Source organism: Microtus ochrogaster, unplaced genomic scaffold (assembly GCF_000317375.1).
Source record: "Microtus ochrogaster isolate Prairie Vole_2 unplaced genomic scaffold, MicOch1.0 UNK60, whole genome shotgun sequence".
In the NCBI taxonomy this organism is placed as follows: Eukaryota; Metazoa; Chordata; class Mammalia; order Rodentia; family Cricetidae; genus Microtus; species Microtus ochrogaster.
In genome coordinates this window covers 161,716-176,037 of record NW_004949158.1, presented here as the reverse complement: position 1 = coordinate 176,037, position 14,322 = coordinate 161,716, and the positions used below count along the sequence as shown (strand labels likewise).

Sequence of the window (14,322 nt, the reverse complement as noted above, 5' to 3'; positions counted from 1 at the left end):
AGTTTGGGGGAGGGGGAGAAAGGTGGGAGGAGGGGGAGGGAAATGGGAGGCTGGGAGGAGGCGGATACTTTTTTTTTTTCCTTTTCTCAATAAAAAAAAAAGATTCCAGATGTGATACACAGACATATATACAGGCAAAACACCCATACACATAAATATTTTTTTTAAAAAAAAATCCTGTCATTATCAAGGAAACTATGCATTAGACTAAACTGAACCAACCATTTAATTAGACCTTACACTAAGCTAATTTCTGAGGTCACTACTCAGACAATAGTAAACAAAAGTAGAAACAACAGAGAAGACAAAATGGAATATTAATATCAATAAACAAAAGACTGAGAAGAAAATAACAGGTAAGCCAAATGGGAAGCAAACAGTATCTGTAGTTACAACAATTATTTTATACTTAAATAGATCAGGTACTACAAAAGACTAAGACTATGACATTGTATAAGAAACAGGTAACCAGGGGCTGGCAAGATGGCTTAGCAAATACGGCTACCTGCCACTAACCCGGACTTCAGTCTTTGGGACTCACACAGCCCAGGCTATATAATTAAGGACGGCCTCTCTGAACTCCTGATCCTCCTCCTTGCCTCTCTCACTGCTGGGGTTATAGACATCTGCCACCATTTGAGGCTATTCTGATTTATATAATAAGAATGTGTCTCAAGCAAGCAAGGAAAAGAAATGCTTAAAGTATAAATGGCAACAAACAGCTCCACAATCATGAGTTCAAGCACACCTCCACCAAGAACAAAAAGCAATCCCAAACTGAATATGTGCCTTGAACAAATGTAAACTGTATGCATAGAGAAAACAGTATTTAGAGAACATTGCTCTCAGCACTGGCAGACATGATCCGAAGGGATAATGAAAGATTTAATAAAACGAAGCAATGCCAGGGAATAAAAGAAGCCTCTACCCATTTTAAAGAACTGAATACAGTTGAGTCTGTTCTCTGACCACTGTAGTTACCACTCACCAACTGGGAAGATATGTGATAAGCCTGTAACGTCTTACAATACAGAAAGAATAAAAGTGCTTATAAAGAAAGTAAATGTGGGACAATTCAGACAGCAAAACTAACAGATAACAGATTATAAACCCACTAGGTAAAATCAAGGACACATCAGCCCATAATTTAATAAACAGATAAGCAATAAATGAATGAGAAGGGTCAGTCTCCTGAGAGAGAGAGCGAACGATGCTGAAGGAAGAATGTGGGTAAACACTACTTACATCTATCAGTGTGACAGCTTTACAGCCAAGGTTTAAGTTCATCTAAGTTTTCAACACTCCTACTTCAAAAGTCAAAAAAATAGTAACAGGTGTCCAGACTATCAAAGGAGTGTAGACACATTTAAAACCCACGGCAGCCTGCTCTAAAACAAAGTGGGCACTGCAGAGAATTACCCTTACATTAAAACAGACAGGAACCCTTTACCTGTGCACAACAAATGAAAGCAATTGAAAGTGTCAGCAGGAAGACAGATGACACAACCACATCCACTGAGCGCTGTGGACCCCGCCTCTGTGGAGCAAAGCACATGTTAATGTTTTAGATATGACCAGACAGCAACAGCCTCACACAATTAGCTTTGACAGAGCATTTTAACACATTTCAGGCATCTAGTTGAAACACTAAAAGCCATGTTTTTCCAAATTAAGAGGTTGATTCATTAACATATTTTCAGCCTTAGAGGATCTTTCCTGACCAGAAAGGCATGTAATTCCTAGCTCTTTGTCTCAGGCAGCAGTTCTTCTCTTCCTCTTCCTTTCCTTACATGCCATTACTGTCTTCAGTACACCATGTCTCACATGGCATCCAGCAACTCTGACTGCCACTGAATGACCAGTGACAAGAAATCCCCTCATACTTAGCAACTGTGGCCACAATCATCAATGCATATGTTTTCCACAGCCCTGCAAGTATCCCATAATTAATCCAACAGCTCACCTTTAGATAGGAACGCAGTGATAACCATATTTTAATGTTCTCCACCTTTTTAAGTCTGAAATGAGGTATTTCATATTTTCTGGCTTTCCTGGCAGAAGTAATATGGCTGAAGAGTTTTGCAAATAAAAATCTCTAAAGGAGATGTAAAAAAAATTACAAAATAAAATTTACATTGTCGCAGTGCATGTTCAATAACCATCAATAGTATTCCTGGTATATTTAAAGTGTTAACACAAGATCAAAATTCTTATCCAGTAGTTCCCCAGGATAGCAGTGTCCACTTCAAAGCCCATCCTACAATGAAGCACATCTTCCAAATACGGCACATTCTCAATGCATGCAAGGAATATTCTTTGGAAATTTTAATGAATCCTAAACTTTCCCAGCTGCTAATGTTCATACACAATTCTAGCTGACTCCAGAATTGTATTTCCAGTCAGATATTACATTCCTTGTGCACATCCCCAATATAGGAAATCCTCGATACATAAAACTCATCATATTTCAGTCCATTTCTTTCCTTGGCCATTTTACAAAACTATTATGACTCTGACACTGTACTGCTATGGATAAAATGCAAGGCCCTGATGCTGAGCAGTCAATAACACACACTACTTGTTTCTACACACAGGCTTCAGCAAAACTTCACATGACATGGCTGTTGCACTCATGGCTGCATAAGACCGGACAAGAGGAGAGCAGGGATGGGCGTTTTTCATCTGTGGTGTACCTACTGAGTTGTCTCCCTCTAGTTAATAACCCCATACCCACACTCATGCAAACAACCTAATAAAACTCAGGCCATTTGAAAAAAGGATGGAGAGGAGACGTGGTGAGAAGAAAAGGGGACCTGCAGGAGTGAGAGGGGAAGATAAGAGAGCGTAACGGGTGAGTTGATCAAAATATGAAGCCGCCAAAAAACAGAATATTAAAATATTTTTAAAGATTTCAGATTATAACATGTTTTTCAAATGTCAAAAATATGAATATTAAATGTAAAAGTCTCAAAGTCAAAGGAATAAAATGACTCAATGGAGTGATAAATGGAGGCAGAGGGGCCAAATGTTGTCTGTCTGTCCACTCACCTGTTTATATGTTCTCTCTGCCACACACATCATGAAAAAAAACATCCAAGTAAGACATAGTCTTTCAAAAAAATTAATTATAGACAAAATAACAACAGGTGTGACAGGTGGTGCACCACAGAAGAGGGTCAGAACCTCCTCTGCTGAGATGGACTTTAGTTGGTCAAAACTCTTCTCTCTGAAAAGCCGATATAAAAATGGGAAAAATGCTAAGCCAATGGTGACGGCGTTCCCCAGCATCTGATAGCCGACTCCTTGCTGGTAAGCATTGACCTGAAACCCGATTTAAAATGTCCATCAGTACTACACAGGGAAAGGGAGTATAAGTACCAGAAGTATTTATCAAATACAATTTAGAATATTAAAGATGAATCTTAAAAGGAATACACAAAAGATGACAAAGATTTGGTCTGGCATTAGAGCTAAGCATGTCAGAGGCCCTGGTTTCAATCTCCAGCACCAAAGAGGGGATGATGTCAACAGACTCAAGACTTGCTACAAACTAGGCTCAGTCAGTAAGGAATGACAGCAGAGCAAACCTGAGCATCTAATGATGCAAAGTGTAAAGTCCACCAACAAAAGACTACTTCAAAATCTGTTTCCAAATCGAAGTTACAAGTTGGGGTTACTATTGCTGTGATGAAACAACATGACCAAAAGCAAAATGCAGAAGAAAGGGTTTACTTCCCCTTATACTTCCAGGGAAGTCAGGACAGGAGGCAGGAGCTGATGCAGAGGCCATGGAGGGGTGTTGCTTACTGGTTTGCTCCTCGTTGCTTGCTCAGCCTGCTTTCTTAGAGAACCCAGGACCATCAGCTCAGGGATTAACACCATCCACCATGGGCTGGGCCCTCCCAAATAATGACTAAGAAAATGCCCTACAGCAGGATTTTATGGAGGTATTTTCTTAATTGAGTTCATTCCCTCTTCTCAGATGACTTTGGCTTGGGTCAAGTTGACATAAAACTAGCTAGTGCTGTTAAATAGATCTCACTGAACAGCCCATTCTGTGAGTGTGTTTTCAAGAAATCAGAAGCACATACTCTTACCCTGCTCATGATGATGCCGCTTATCTCCAAAACAGACATGTCCATCTTTTTGCACTCATTTCCTTCCCAGATTATTGCACTAACTCGCTCAGAGGCAGGACTTGAATTCTGAAGCCAGAATAAATGGTTCTAGGAAGAAAGATACAAACCAGTCTCTATCCATTCCATCTTTCCTGATAGTTCTTCTATCCAGCTCCCAGAATCCAGGGTTTAGTTTTATCAATACATTCATTCTCTATCTCAAAACCCATCACTCTGAGAAAGACCTATGTGGTAGTCTCATCTGGGAGAGCTAGGATCCTGGATGTCCAAGGTCACTGGCTCTCTAAAGGTATGAAGGGCACGGTATAAAGGAAAGCACCTCTAGAGCCACAGACTGTACCAAGAGTAGCAGAAAGTGAGGAGACCATACAACAGCTGGGATATTTTGAGGCCTTAAGGACAGGAAAAAACATAACGGCCCAAAGACAGAAATGGTAGTCACCATGACACCATCCCCACTCTCCTCTGCTGGGACTGTCTTATTGACGGGTATCACTTCAAGAGTCTTTTCTCCAACTGGTCCTTACCACACCCTTGAGCCCAATTTTGCTCTGAAATCAGAGAGTGTATCATCCATACCATTGTGCCCACAAACTAAAGTGAAGCTTCTAGAACAGGAGCACATGGCAGGTATCTGCTAGAAAGGGAGGACATATGGATGACTTCTTTTTATACCACATAAAGATGATGAACATTTACTGATTTCACTGATGTATTCACTATATACATCGTCTGTTGTCAGTATCCATCAAGTACCTGCTGCAGGCCATGCTTCAAGTCAGGATACACTGCAGCACTGCATGCCTGTACTCTAGGACTCAGGAAGCTGAAGCAGAGGATAGCAAGCTTGAGGCCAAACTGGGCTATATAGCAAATGCCAAGCTAGCCTGAGCTACAGGGCAAAAGGACACATGGCCTTGCCATCTAGTCACTTAAAGATTACTAAAGGAGACACAAAGTCACTAGATAGCATGCCGAGGAAAAGAGCGCATGCTTGAGAAGTGCACAGCAAAGGATTCCAAAGGAGCCCAGAACTTCAACCAAGACCTGTCTAGAAAATGAGGAGTAAGCCAAAGGGCAAAGGTGCTTCCCAGATGACAAAGAGATGGTGTGCAGAGGTCCAGAAGCACAAGTGGGCTGGTGCTTCAAACACCAGCAAGAGGTCAGCTGAGTTACAGCACACATGTACCAAGCAGGTAAGGAATGAAGCTGTGTTAGAGCAAATAAAAGAATTATTGCTTCCCAGAAGTCCAAACATAAATGTCAAACCTTTTCCATGTCTTCATTGGCAATAAAAACAAAACAGAACAATAACAACAACAACAAAAAATACCCACTGCTATATGCAAGGCAGTTTTGAAAGAGGCAAAAGCATAAAAACCCAAGAATTATTAGAATTATTAGCCATTCAAGACTGCCATGAGATGGTCGGGCGGTGGTGGCACACACCTTTAATCCCAGCACTCGGGAGGCAGAGGCAGGCGGATCTCTGTGAGTTCGAGACCAGCCTGGTCTACAGAGCTAGTTCCAGGACAGGCTCCAAAGCCACAGAGAAACCCTGTCTCCAAAAACAAAAAAACAAAAAAAAAGACTGCCATGAGAACTGGCAACGGGGACACACAAGCACCAGCCCCAGGGATTCAGCGGAGGTGCACTGGCCCTGAGGAGGCTCACATTCTTGCCATGCATTACTCTAGCTTCCTCGCAGTATTCCTAAAACTATTTTAGCATGTGACAAGTGGCTACAAATAAATTCTACAGATGTAGAATGAAATCAAGTATCTTCTAAGGAATCTAGACTAAAATCAAACCCGAGATCAAAACTATCACTTGATTTGTGCTTAGAAGAGAAAAAAGCAATACCATTTCTGCATAATTTTTATGAAACATGAAATTCAATATATCATAAAACAGAGTACCAAATCAAACAATGCCACTCAGGGAAAAAGAACAGTAAAGATCATTGAAGGAAAATGAGAAAAGTATTAGGAAGAGAAATTCAGGTCAAGCAACTGCTGAGTATTCTCAGGTTCTCATCTCAACATTCTCTCTTACAAGCTATGCTCAACTTCCCCATCTCTAACCTGTGGATGACAACAGTACCCTTAGAAGACTGCTGTCAAGTTAAATACCATGATACAGTGGCTGACAAATGCTAAGAATGGAGGAAGTATCAGCTATCTGTTCTAGTTCTTTTTCTGTTGCCATGGTAAAACACTGAACAAAAGCAACTTGGGAAGGAAAGGGTTTATCTCACCTTAAAACTCCCAGGTCACAGTTCAAAACTGAGGAAAGTAAGAGCAGGGACTCCAAAGAAGCAAAGCAGGCACCATGCAGAAGTGCTGCTTACTGGCTGGCTCTGATACCTTCCTTCTGTGACCCAGACCTCCCAACTCAGAGATGGCACAGCTCACAGTGCCCTCGCACATCAATAAGCAAACAAGAAAATGTCCCAGACTTGCACATAGACCAGTCTGATGGAGCAATTCCACAACTGAGTCACTCTTCCTAGGTGACTGTAGTTTTTGTCAAGTTGGCAAACACTAACTACCACACTGTTTTAATAGTTATCCTCATGTACCTGCTGAAAAACATCTTCTTTGGGGTCACGTTTCGTCCCTGAATGAAGGGTATTTACATGAGTCCCCTCACTGTCACTGGTGACAGATGACCGGCACTCTGGGCCATGGAGAAGGTCATCCCATAACATATCTTCGGTCTCTGAGTCATGGCGGGTGCTTTCTGAGTCTCTTCTTGACAAGTTAAGACTCCGAGAGCCAACACTCACACCAGACCTAGAACCCTTTAAAGGAAAACAAAAAACGGAAAATACATAAATTTCAGAATTATACTGAAACACAATTAAAACGAATCACTCCTGGCGATGGCTGGCAAGGTTTCATAAGTTGATCACCATGTCTTTGCTAATGTCCAAGGCATCATATAATAAACATGATAATGCAACTTAATACTTAAATGTTAAACTCCAGTGACTCTTGATTGTCAACGTGACTACACATGGAATCAACTAAAACCCAAGATTCTGGGCACTCCTGTGAGGGATTTTCTTAATCAGATTAAGTGAAGCAGGGGGACTCATCCTGAATCTGGGCCACATCACCTAATGGCAGCCCAGGTAAAAGGAGGAAGTCTTGCCTTTTCCTGCTTCCTTCACTCTGTCAAGTCCATCTATTCTGTTGCTGCAGCTGCTCTTAAATCCAGCATCTTTGGAATTTTAACACAGATGGAAGACCAGAAAGCCCTTCAGTATTCCTTCAGATTCCAGCATCGAACTGGGACTGCTGAGGCATCCAGCCATATGGATGGAACAACCACCAGATTCTCAGTCTTGCTGTCATAAGACAGTCATTGATGAACTACTCAGACCACAGTCTATAAGCCAGTCTTAAGAAATCCCCTATATACCATATATGTGTATATATACATACATGCATGTATCTACATATATACACATATATACCACACATATATCTACTACATACACATATACTTATATATTATGGAAATACATATAAATGTATGCATTATATATATGCATGCTATCAGTTCTGTTCCTTTAGAGACTACCTGGCAGAGTGGGACTTTAAAAAAATTTCCTCTACGTAGCTACTACCAAAACATTTGACTATTCAACTTAGATGCACTATGTGTTGAGTGATTCCTGGACACACACCCTAAGGACCTGCCCAGATACCAGACTAAGACTTTTGAGACACTCTGAGCTTAACAGAAGAGCTTGTTTTGTTCAGGGCCCAGCCCAAGTATGTTCAAAAATAACCTGGCAGAGAAAATCAGAGATGGTGTAATACACTAGCAGTACAAAAGGAAATATGAAACTTTTTCCATAACCCCAATTGCCTGGTCAAACACAGCAAAACCACAGCACCATCTAACTATGCTCACCTATAAAGATCATGTTCAAACATGCCCCTGCACTCTCAAAATCAGACTCCACTGTTCCTGCCTTTTAGAGGTCCCTCTGCTAAAGTCTGTCTTCAGATGTGCCAACCCCACTGAAGATAAAACTCCATATGCCAAATGAGTATTAAGCAACCATATCACTTCAGAAACCAGACTGGAGAGATGGCTCAATGGTTAAAAGCACTTGTTCTTGCAGAGGATGCGGGCTGGATTCTCAGTACCCACATGGCAATTCCTAACTCTAGTTCCAAGGGATCTGATGTTCTTTTATGACATATGCAGGCACACATGTGGTGCAAAATCATACACATGAACAAAACACTTATACATATAAATACATTTTTAAAAAATTTAAAAACCAATTTAGTAAGTCTCTTCTCTTTCTCTCTTTTCCCCTCTCTCCCTTTCCCTCTATGTATGTATGCACGTGTGACTAGAGTCCAGAAATCCACCTGGCTCTGCCTCCCCATTCCTGGCATTACAAGCATGTGCTACCATGGCCAGCTTTTTCTTTTTTTTAACATGGACTCTGGGGATTAAATTCAGGCCCCATGCATATGAGGCAAGCATACCAAATGAACCATCTCCACGGCCAAAATAACTATCCTCCTGAGCAGCACCTATGCCACATCTAAAGCTTTGCTTCTTTTATTTTATATGTATACGTGCTTTGCCTGCATGTATGTATGTGCAACACACGCATGCCTGGAACCCTGATGCCAACAGGGATCAATGAGGGCAAAAGATCCCTGCAACTGGAGTTATGGGTAGTTGTGAGCCACAATGTGGGTGCTAGGAATTAAACCCAGGTCCTCTGAAAGATCAGTAAATGTCTTAACCACTGAGCAATCTCTCCAGCCCATCTTTGATACTTTGAAGATTAGAAAAAAAATGAAAAAAACATTTTATTTCCTTTCTAGGGGTGAGCAGTTATCTCAAATTGAGTCAACAGAACTGGAAGCGAACTAAACACAAACTTTACAGAGTCAAAAGAAAGGAACAGATAAAGTCATTACACATAAGAAGACATCTCAAATTCCGCTCTTACAAAAGAATGCTTTACCTGGCTGAAGGCTGCTGATTCAAATTCTGATTCAGCCAGACTATCTGAATCCCGTACTATATGACACCATCTTGTTGTGGTTTTCTTTACCTGCCAAAAGCAAACCAACAAACAACAGGAAAACTTGTAAATATCTTGCTGCTATCCAGTGTTTCTGGCACTAACATCCAAGCTTTGTAGACAAAAGAGAAAATTACCTGAGAGTTTAGGTGCCTTGAAAGTATTGATTTTCTATTCTTAACTTCACAACCATTGTCACTTGATGCCCCTTCCACACTCCTACGCAATAATATCATCTGTGTCCGAGCTTCACAGTCCTCCTCGCTTGACAGATCATCTGAAATTCCATTACCCAAACGTCTATACGCCTCCTACAAGAGAAACAGTATCTCACAATGGACAGCAAAAAAACACTCCAGGAAGTTGTCCATGTAAAAGCAAAATTCACAGAATGGTTTCCAAGAGATGAAAGGAAATTAAACCCAAACAAGTTTACTTATTACTTGATCTCAACATTATTTTAATGTCAACATTTTTAAAATTTCAAAATTAAGAAAACTGTGCACTTGCATTTCTGCAGCCGAAAAGCGAGGCTGTGCGATGACAAGTTCCAGTGCAGGCTCAAGTCAAACCCTACACCTCCTCTGTCACAGCTCCCAGCTAGAGACTGAGGCTCAGCGTCCTCATCTCAAAAGTCAAACACAAAGTACCTAGCTCACAGGGCTGTTGTAAACAAGGAAGTCACTATACTTGTAAGACACTCAGAGCAATGCCTGCCTGCAGTGATGGGTTAATAACTACCAGACTGATGGGAGACTAGGACAGAGGAGGAGTGGGATGAGGGTAAGCATATCCAAAGATATCTGGAAAAGCTATATGGAAACCTGTTACAAGCAACCTAAAATAATAACCAATTTTGATGACATGATCAGCCTAAATGGAGTTACCCTTCATGAGGAGGTTCATAAACCTCCCAGAAGCCTCGGTTCTCATCAAACAATGAGCCCAGTGCCAGGTTTGACATTCCTCCCTTCAAGTTGTTGTTGGGGGACAAAACTTGATGGTTGGACCCTACTGCTTAAGAAACAATGCACTTTGGTCACAGGACTTGAAGAACTCCATCTGGTACTGACCTGATCTTACTCCTTATTAACTAGCTCACAGAAGGTGCTATGTAGGCTTCTAAGACAGAAAAGTCATCAAGAGTCTTGCCCAACTGAGCACCCTGAGAACCACAACAACTGATCCGGCAAGATTTGCCTACTGCAATACTGGTATGGATATTATGGGAACAACCTACTGGTTTCTGATTGAATTTAAAGCCCACTCCTCAGAAGAGAATTCTAGTCTAGTACTATAATCCTGTGTACAAAATTCTATAGATGGGGAGCTCAAAGGACCTTATTATTTTCCTAAGTGGACACAGTATCAAATTGCCTTCTAAATATCTCTATACCTAAAATTAGTGAAGTTGTCAGTCCTCATCAGAAAAGCTTCCTTTTCCAATGGACATCTGTTAATACAGACTCATAAATGGTCAAAGCAGACTAAGTGTCTGTGGCGAGTACAGCCATAAATGGACTATCTATATCACACCACCCTCCCCTCAAGGCTCAGGGACCATTACTGAAGAGAAGGCAGAAAGAGGCTTAGAGCCAGAGGTCAGAGAGGACTACAGCAAAACAGTATCTTCTGGACATGACAGGAACACTATACTTGTTAACTCATAGCAGCTGTGGCGATGCCCAAGATCAAAACAGTCAACACTCTAGCATAATGTGGGAGGGACATTAGCTGACAAGCTTCCTGTAGATGATGGCTGCTGGAAAGAAGGCCTATTTTCTCTAGGGCTATGGTCTCTGGGATGTTATTCACGTGCCTATGCCCATGTTCACATTGGCAGTACTAATTGGACTTGGTACAAAAGAAGAGGACGGAGATGATGACATAAAGCTAGGAGGGAGATATGGGCAAGGGGGTTAGATATACTCAAAATATTATTATGTACACACATCAAATCCTCAAAGAATAAATAAAAATATTATATTTCTTTAAAAAATAAAATGCCCAGGAATAAACCTTAATAAAATAAGTATTAAATGCCTCAGTTCAAAACTAAAAAAAAAAAAATTCAAAATGACAAAACAAAAGTATGTAGCTTTAGACATAGAACAAACCACCTACATTAGACCTAGAAATTTCCCAAACCCTTACTAAACTGACTGTAGGTCTCTCTACACTGCTCTGTGTTCTTGCAAGCTGCCACCCACCATGAAGGCTGCTAGTAGCGGAAACAGTAAGTTCTCATATTGGCGCATAAGTTCCAATCTGCCTGTAGCATTTCCTTGTTTACTTACTTACGGTTTGTTGACAACCTTACACACCTATGAGTATATAGTTTATGTCTCTAACACAGTCTCAGAACAGGAAAATTTTACATAGGACAAAAAAGATACTGTTATGCCCATCTAGATCTTACCCTACGGCACTTTTCTCCATCCGAAACCTTCGCTTTCTCTCTTGCTTGCCACATTCTGATCTCTGGTCGACCCTGTCTCTTCTTAATGATAGGATGGAAACAGCCTGTGTCATTGTCAGTTTCAGTCCCTTTGTTAGATACTAATTTCACCCTTTTAATCCTATTTTTTAAAAAAGAAAAAAGTTACTAATTATTTTTCTGAGAGCAGTATCTTTCATGAAACAAAACTTTCTTCTATGGAGTATAATATATTACTCTGAAAGTCAAGAAAATTCAGAAATTGTATTGTTCAGATCTCTACCTTGTGAACGGTATTCAAGGGCAAAATATTCACCCACTCTTAAAGATAAATCTCTCTCTGCTCACCTCTCCAAAGGAACGCCCATTTCCATCTCATACTGCCCATCAATGCGCTTCACAGTACCTGTCTATAATATTCGCTGTCTTAAACAATAACCATGCTTCAGTACCTTAACCCTTACTCTATCCACTAAGCTATGTGACTATGTAATGTCTGCTAAGCTTCATGCCAGATGCAATAACCCAGAAGGAGTTTACCTTTCTGTGACTTCACCTTCCTACTACTCCCTTCTGACTACGACAATCACTTAGGACATGGACCACACAGTATCCAACATAATTCAAACATTTCAAAAGAAAGAAGAAAAGAAAAAGAGAGAGAATGTTTCTCTTCCTTTCCCTCACCTCTTCTCTTTTTTCAGAGGATGATGCAGAACCCAGGCCTCACACATGTTCACACTAGGCAAGTGCCCTACACTGATGTATCTATACCCCAGCCAGAGAATACTTTTTCAAAACCATTTCTAAAAATAAATGCTAACAAAAAAGTAGTAAGTGTCCTTTTAAACATACTGTACTGAGTGAAAAAAAAATGTCACATGGAACCAAAAAAGTAATAAGGGGAGTGAATACATCTCTAGAACAATGTGTGAACATAGTTCACATTCAAAAAGGAGATTTATTTTTAAACTCACCATCCTTAATATAAGAAAAAACAAGTGCCTGAGTCATCACACTGGTGCTCTTATGACCTGCATAATTACAAATGAGTTCAAGTTTATCTTTAATCCATTTGTCTTTCTATCCTACCATCCACCAACATCAGGCTTCTCACCACATCCCATTCCTCATGGGTATCAACTCTCTCTAAGAACCCCCATCTTTTTTCAATTCACTTTTCTGTAAAATGTTGGTTAAGGCCTTTAGCCTTTCAGGGAGCTTTTTGCAACTGTGGTCTAAAAAGTCATTAAAATCAAATGCAATGAAATGCTGAGAGCTGTACTAGTTTTATAGATAACATGAGAGACAGTAGAGATAATAGTTTGAGTGAACAAGTCTTTGCAGACCCTTAAAACTCACAAAACTATAAACCAAGCTCACCCTATTTACATCTACAGCCCAATTATCATACAGACCCTGCCAACAGTAAAGGGAACACAAAATCAAGTAAAATTCCAATAAAAGAGACTCCCACCTGTTGCCAAAGAGAGTCCCCCAAAACCCACCAACGCTGGGTGCGGACTCTAGAGCTTCTGCTCCTCTGACTTTACCAGAGGAGCTGTTTCCATTGTCTCGGCTCCCGTCACCATTTACAGCTTTTCGTAATTTTCTAAAAAAAAAATTTCAATAATTTCAGATTATTCAAGACCTTTTCTATTTATGCCAATAACATGCCTTCTGAAAATTATGCTAACAAACTATTTCCTGAAATCAAACATAGTTAGACTCATACACCAAGGACAAACGACCATAGGGCATTTTATGATTTAAGGACAAAGCAGAGTCAAGATCAAAGTCCTGTGCTATCTATTTGTTCATCCACTATTACTGAAAATAATGCTAATGCTGGTGGTGGTGGCTCACGTCTTTAACCTCAGCACTCAGGAGACAGAGGGAGGCGGATCTCTGGGAGTTTGAAACCAGCCTGGTCTACAACAGCTAGTTCCAGGAAAAATTCCAAAGCTACAAAGAAACCCTTCCTCAAAAAAGAAAAGAAACATTAAAAAAAAAAGTAGTAATTTCCTTTTGAACATACTGCACTGAGTGAGAAAGAGGTCATATGGAACCAAAAGGTTAATAAGGCTTCCTAGCACGAGGGGAAAGTGAAGCAGCACTCATGTGCAAATCAAATACGCAACAAGAAGAAAGGCCAGCGCTCGTCAACCTCCCACCTTACCTTCTTCTCCTATTCCCATTGTTCCCAGACGGCCTGGCTATCTGAGTCGACACGATCTGACAGTGGACAGTTCCCATGAGGAGCATAAGGCACAGCGGTCCGAGCACTTCACTCACATTCACAATAGGCATCATGAGATATAACACAATCGCTGTTACTGCAGAGGATTGAAAATGCACAGTACTAAAAAGCACACTCTTGTAATTATGCATGCTGCTTCCACAAGCTGTCGTTTCTAAAAGGACTAATAAAAATAAATAATTTCCTAGATATCATGCACTTGGACATTAGCTGAGTAAAAATTAAAGTCACAGATTGCTGGATAAGTTAAAAAAAAAAAAAACCTACTGGAAGTATTCTACAAACTGGTAGCATGATAAAGGGCTTCCACCACAGGATAACCAGATGCCAAGGCAGCAGGCAGTTTTAGGTGTTTTAAGATTTATTTTTACTTATGTGTAAGAGAGAGAGAGAGAGAGAGAGAGAGAGAGAGAGAGAGAGA

At 40.6% G+C, this 14,322-nt stretch overlaps 1 protein-coding gene across 2 annotated transcripts in view; it reads right to left on the bottom strand.

Moving 5' to 3' along the window:
- Nucleotides 1–14,322, bottom strand: part of Phtf1 (putative homeodomain transcription factor 1) — a 39,013-nt gene that overhangs the window by 6,784 nt on the left and 17,907 nt on the right. For both annotated transcript variants that reach the window (XM_005369753.2, XM_026777370.1), the window contains exons 6-15: nt 13,821–13,977; nt 13,119–13,253; nt 11,624–11,783; nt 9,342–9,515; nt 9,145–9,234; nt 6,721–6,942; nt 4,098–4,226; nt 3,049–3,321; nt 1,964–2,095; nt 1,451–1,537 (exon numbers count right to left, since the gene is read on the bottom strand). In XM_005369753.2, the coding sequence (XP_005369810.1) occupies nt 1,451–1,537; nt 1,964–2,095; nt 3,049–3,321; nt 4,098–4,226; nt 6,721–6,942; nt 9,145–9,234; nt 9,342–9,515; nt 11,624–11,783; nt 13,119–13,253; nt 13,821–13,977 (1,559 nt within the window). The remainder of the gene's footprint in view (nt 1–1,450; nt 1,538–1,963; nt 2,096–3,048; nt 3,322–4,097; nt 4,227–6,720; nt 6,943–9,144; nt 9,235–9,341; nt 9,516–11,623; nt 11,784–13,118; nt 13,254–13,820; nt 13,978–14,322) is intronic.